Genomic DNA, 6,000 nt, shown 5'->3' on the forward strand with positions numbered 1-6,000 from the left:
TAGGGAGTTGATCAATCAGTGCAGCCAATACGTTCAGGGGTACTGCACCACCTGGAGGAAGATATACATTGCAGACAGTTATTTCCTGCGTCATTCTTATCCTGGCAGCCACAGCTTCAAGAGGACCTTGAAGGGGCACAGGTTCACTACAGACTGAGTTCAGGACATAGACGAAAACTCCACCTGACACACTATTATAGTCACTATGGTTCCTGTAATATACCCTTATAGCCGCATAGGGAAGGGGTCCGCATTGCCAGGAACCAAGTTTCCTGGAGGCCAATGCAGAAAGCAGTTGCCATAACTCAGCCAAGTAGCGAAAAAAACTGCCACAATTCCACTGGAGGATTATGTGATGTGAGACTGGGAAGGCATGAAACATTCAATGAGGCAGTCTACACCTCAGGGTCACCTTCTGCCGCCAGATGAGTATCTGTGAGATCGACATCCATTGTGTCTGAGGGCCCAGTGAGATCTAGGTTCTCAGCAGACACCAGAATCTTCACCTTATCCTCAGACACAGAGCTTGTAGGTAGTGGTGATGTGGGTGCCACTGCTGTGCCTTGGTTCTTTGGGGTCCTTTTTCATTTCTGGTTTCTCTCGCTGCTCCTTAGGTTTGTCCGGCTGGGAGGGCTTCACTGATTCAGCCTCAGGGACTGAGGAGGGCCGTGAAGCCCTACGACCAGCTACTGTCGTAACTTTAGCCACTGGCAAGTGTCATCTTTGTCACTGGGAAGGGAGTTACCCAAGGGATCCCTTCCTATCGAGAGGAGCCAAAGAAGACTCACGTTTCTTCAGCTGAGAAGTGAGGACTGACATCCCTGATGGTTGGGGACAGGGGGGGGGGGGGAGGGCATTCTCCTGAAGTAGGTTGGTAGGTTGTGCAAGAGCAACAGGGAGGGAAGTGGGAAGTGCCCCCATCATTAAGGGGGCAGGTGGAGTCTGACAGCTCGGAGCCAACTGTATGCGGTGGAACAGAAGATGGTAGAACTGTTGTCGTAGCGGCGGCATAGGCTGGCGTCCTATGCGCAGGATGTAGCCTCTCAGATTTTCTCTTAGCCTCAGTGTAGGTCAGTCGGTCCAGGGTCTTGTATTCCATTACTTTTCTTTCTTTATGGAGAACCCTGCAGTCTGGCGAGTAAGGCGAATGGTGCTCTCCACAGTTGACAGATGGGAGGTGGGGCACATGGAGTATTGGGATGTGAAGGACATGATCCCGACAGGTGATACTGGAAGTACAGCAGGAAGACATACGGCCAAACTTCCAGCACTGCATAGTGAGAGGGATATATGGCTTTACGTCACAGCGGCAGACCATCACCTTGACCTCCTCGGGTAATTTGTCACCCTCAAAAACCAAGATGAAGACACCGATGGCAACCTGATTATCCCTCGGGCCCCGGTGGATGCGCTGGATGAAATGGACTTCTCGCCGCTCTAAATTGGCCCGCAGCTCATCTTCAGACTGGAAAAGAAGGTCCCTGGACCATATTTAAGCTCTTATGGTGGGTGTGATGGAAACAACTTGTCACAAGCGAGTAATAACCACAACTGGGCAGAGGATGCTGTTTTAATCAAGACCGACCCTGACCGAATTTTGGACAAGCCCTTCACCACCCCAAACTTGTCCTCTAAATGCTCCACAAAAAACTAGGTTTCATTGAAAAGAAAGATTCCCTATCAACTCTCTTACATACGGGGTACTGGGGTTATAAGCTTTGTTGCCATCCTTAGCCTAGCATTTCTCCCATCATGTGGCCAGGAGGAGGGGGAAGGAACGATTTGGGTTCACATTTCTTAGCATTGAAGTTAGACATTGTCCGCTTAGAGAAGACTGCTGGTGTTTGACCACCAGCAAGAGATGACCAACTACACTTCATGGCGTGTCATCTGCCCTGATGCCATCCACTCTGACCAGGGGCAATCCCTATGGGTGCCACCCAGCCGCAGCAAAGGCCATCTGGCAGGTTAGCCATTGGCAGGAGTCCCGATGCCCCAGAGTGACGGGCATCTACTCCTTGGCATATGTGGGTAGTTAACGGCACAGGCATCAGCAGAGCGATCCCTGTGTTGTCAGGAGGCTACAACCAAAAGGGTACATAGTGGCCACACAACAATGGACTGGCTACCGTGCTGGATATCAGGTGCAAACGAGCTAAGAAGTCCATTATCGTCAACAACGCAGAAAGCAAACTGCACAGAGGATGGAGGAAAACGCAGCCAGGAGGGTGACCTCGCCCAACAGCTGCAGAATGAGCGGGAGTGCAGATCCACGTTGACAAAGGATCTGAGAGGTCTCAGAGCATGATGGACACTATGTACCATATAAGGCACCCTTCCCCAATTGGCTCGTTCTTAGCGAAAATTTTGAAAAATGGAGGTGAAATCCTACAGGGGACCATCACATAAACGCCGAAATGTGAGACACTACATTTAGTTGTCTCTTACGACAGGCAGGAATACCTCGGGCCTTTTCTAACCCCCGGACCCGAGGGGGGGGGGGGGGGGGGGGGGGGTGAATATCATTGGGTCAATGAGGGAACATGTAGAGGTTGTATGCTGCAGAGTCCTATATCCTACAATGCATGGTGAACAATGTGTTCCAAAACACTTGTACCAGCACTGTATTCTGTCATCTGACCTACGAAAAACTGCCATCCATCCTGCTTTACTGAACAAGCAAGCCTCTGGTCTCCACATTCTGTGGATAGGTGTAGGCCTCTGACACCCAGTTGGCTATTGGTTGTGATTTGTCCTTGAAACCACTTTCCATAGACACACACAACAGTATCATGAGAACGGCCAACCAGCTTTGCTGTTTCTAGGGTGCTCTTTCACAGACACTGGCCTATGACAAACTGCCATTTGTCAAAGTCTCCTACGTCGGTGATTTCCTCATTTGTGTCCTTTATCAATACTAGGATAAAAGCCCACTTGGCTCTGCTCCTATTATACATGTTTCTTACCATGCCTCATGCTCACAATAGCACCAGGCAGTATACACTCTCATGGTGTGCAGTGGGCATGAAGTTTTGGCTCATCAGTGTATTATTGACAGTGACATTGGAAAACAGCAGAAATTGCGCAAATTGAACAAAGCTCCAAAGCTCAATGGAAAGCCTGTCACAGTCTATACACAATCTAAAGCTCAGTTAACACCCCCCCCCCCCCCCCCCCCCCCGTTATGACCCTGCAGCAAATACCTGGAGGGAGGCAGAGGCATCTACAAGTCTACCACCTAATACCCTCAACATATTTTTGTTGTACAATCTCAAATTATAAACTGAGCTGAAATGCAATGAGGCATCTCTAACAGAATGACCACCCCATGGAAAGCAGCATCAATTCAGGAAACTTAAGTCCTGCAAGACCCAACTTGAGCTTTTCTTACAGGAGATCTTGAATGGATCAGGGCAATCAATGTATGCAGTACTTCTTGACTTACACAAAATAATGGACTATATGCCACACAGACAATTATTAACACAAGTACAATGATACATGTTATCAAAAACATTTGTGACTGGAATAAGAATTTCTTGGCACAGAAGGCACACTGTTTTCTTGGACAAAGTGTCATCAACAAATGAAGAAATAACTTCAAGTATACGCCAGGGAAGAGTGTTGCGATCTTTGCTGTTCATGTTGTACATTGCTGACCCCGCAGTCAATATTGACAGTAACCACACACTTTTTGTAGCCGCAGTTATCTTTAATGGATTACTGTCTAAACGTGCAATATTCAGTCAGATTATTATAATAATTCAGAATGCTGTAAAGTCTGGCAACTTGTTTTAAACATAAGAAAATGTACAATTGCGCACTCTGCAAAACACTGAAAAGTTGGATAAGAAGAATATTCATTACAAGTTGCCTTTTTTGATTAGTGATGCAGCAAATGTGCTACAGCTGCCACAAACAACATGCCTATAACATATCTGTGGCAATTATCTGGAACGTCTAAACTCAGCTATGGCAACTAACAGCAAAACTGTTATACATGCACCAAAATGTGAAGCCATGGCAGCCATTACAAATACATCAGTAGTCAAATATTGCTCAGTATAGCATATTCCACAATACCATTCATCACTCAAGACACAAGTTCTGTTATTAATTCTGAGGAAATGGCGTTTATTAATATGCCTTCTTTTGAGTTAAGTATGTCTGTGCAAAAAAATTACTGTTCCCCTCCACCAACTGGCATAAAAGAAACACTTTAATCCCACTTAACTGACCAGAAATCTTACAGAGAATAAAATCCATAGGCATAATGTACTCTGAGCTAAACCGGTCACATTCAGTCTAACTGAAGTATTCGATACCGCTTTTTCAACTGATAAACAGTCACCTTCCACACTTATGCCTACTTTAGGCTACGCTGTAGATAGTCTCAACACAACCCATATTTCAATTCAAATAAGGATGCAAGAAGTGTGTCTGTTCTCTTTCTCTTAGTGCACACTGCAGAATAGGAGGAATACAGAACACACTAAACAGCTTGTGAATGCTGCAAGTTACAAACCAACTATGCAAGATACATATTTGATGTTCCAAACCTGAAATCGATGGATGAAAGGTTCGTAAAGTAGGGCGAGATAAATGCCTCTCAGCAATCCAAAGCGTCCCAGAAGAGAGAACCCCGTTGTCAGTGTCATCCACCATCTCGTGAAGATTGGTACTGAATAGAACCAGTTACTTAAATCACTCATTCTTCTTCGCAGCCAGGTACGAAACTGAAACGCAGAAACCACTATTATATCGCGTGCACGATTTTTCCGACCCATTATCTACAACGTATATAATCATACAGTTCGCTGGCATTTCACATTACCTCCAAAATAATTAAATGTCTTCAAGTAATCCCATTGGCGTTGGACCCTCCAAACTTATTTTATTCAGCTCTCATCACTGTGACGTTTATTTACGAATAAGTAGACAAAGAATGCTCATGTCATGAAACTTCCATATCTGGACTGATTATTGGAGTGCACACTGTCACACGAATTATTTGTAGACACGTGTCATATTATACACTACACAGTACACACAACTTTAACCAACCAACCTCAAACACCTTAGCATTGCATGACTATATTCTTTCTCAGAACTTTGGCTGATGTCGACTAGTTCACCTATCGACTACATCATCTGGTTTTACGAGTGCTGTCGGGGCCTACACGCAATCAGTATTTATTGAAAATACTAGTTTGTCAATCCTTCAATATATTTAAGCGACCTCACACTATCAATAACATTGACAAAAATTGTCAGTTGACAACGTGATTTTACAAGGTTAAGTTGCCGAACAGTCAAAAGAAAGCTATGGCACAAACATGTCTGCGAGCTATAGCTTGCGAGAAACAGAAAACAACGAAGGAGAGGAAATGGGTCGGAGACTGGTTGAAAAAAAGGAGCGGTTAGTCACATGTTAATTCATTGACTGAAATACAAATCACGAACCCGAAAGATTTCATAAATTATTTTCCGATGAGTTCTGCATCGTGCGGCAAATTATTTGTGATAAATATGTTAATGAGAGAGGCAGTCGCTTTCCATTACTAGTAACTCCGAAATGTCAAGTGACAGAAAGGCCATTCCAATGCTCAAGTTTTAGTTCTGTAATATCAGTGAGCTTAATGAGTAACATTCTATGGAAGACTGTGAAGCAATTGTGTCTGCCTGTTCATTCAGTTAACGTAAACCTTTGTGATAATTTCGAGAAACTGACATCCATTTCGCAGACCTCTTGGTAGTCGATGTACATATAGGCTATGATGTATTTTTAGAAAAGCGAGTGTTTTTGAAAACTGCTATGTAACAACAATCTATACAATATTTTCAACTTAACAAAGTAAGCAATGTCATATCGAATCCTTCGTTAATTATAAGTGGCATATACAATGATTACCCTTGCATATGGCCTTTAAAATTCTGGGTCAATTCTAGTGTCCGATTCCAGTCATCGGCTTTGAGCAATGACGTTATACTTACGGCAGA

At 44.5% G+C, this 6,000-nt stretch overlaps 1 protein-coding gene across 2 annotated transcripts in view; it reads right to left on the reverse strand.

The window, feature by feature from the left end:
* LOC124619741 (derlin-1) overlaps nt 1–5,118 on the reverse strand; it is a 129,570-nt gene extending 124,452 nt beyond the window's left edge. The window contains exons 1-2 of one of the 2 annotated variants that reach the window (XM_047146313.1): nt 4,835–5,118; nt 4,560–4,753 (exon numbers count right to left, since the gene is read on the reverse strand). In XM_047146313.1, the coding sequence (XP_047002269.1) occupies nt 4,560–4,712 (153 nt within the window). In that variant the 5' untranslated portion in view covers nt 4,713–4,753; nt 4,835–5,118. The remainder of the gene's footprint in view (nt 1–4,559; nt 4,754–4,834) is intronic. The other variant, XM_047146312.1, reaches the window with a different exon arrangement.
* Nucleotides 5,119–6,000: the final 882 nt, after the last annotated feature.

Source organism: Schistocerca americana, chromosome 6 (genome assembly GCF_021461395.2).
Source record: "Schistocerca americana isolate TAMUIC-IGC-003095 chromosome 6, iqSchAmer2.1, whole genome shotgun sequence".
Classification (NCBI taxonomy): Eukaryota; Metazoa; Arthropoda; class Insecta; order Orthoptera; family Acrididae; genus Schistocerca; species Schistocerca americana.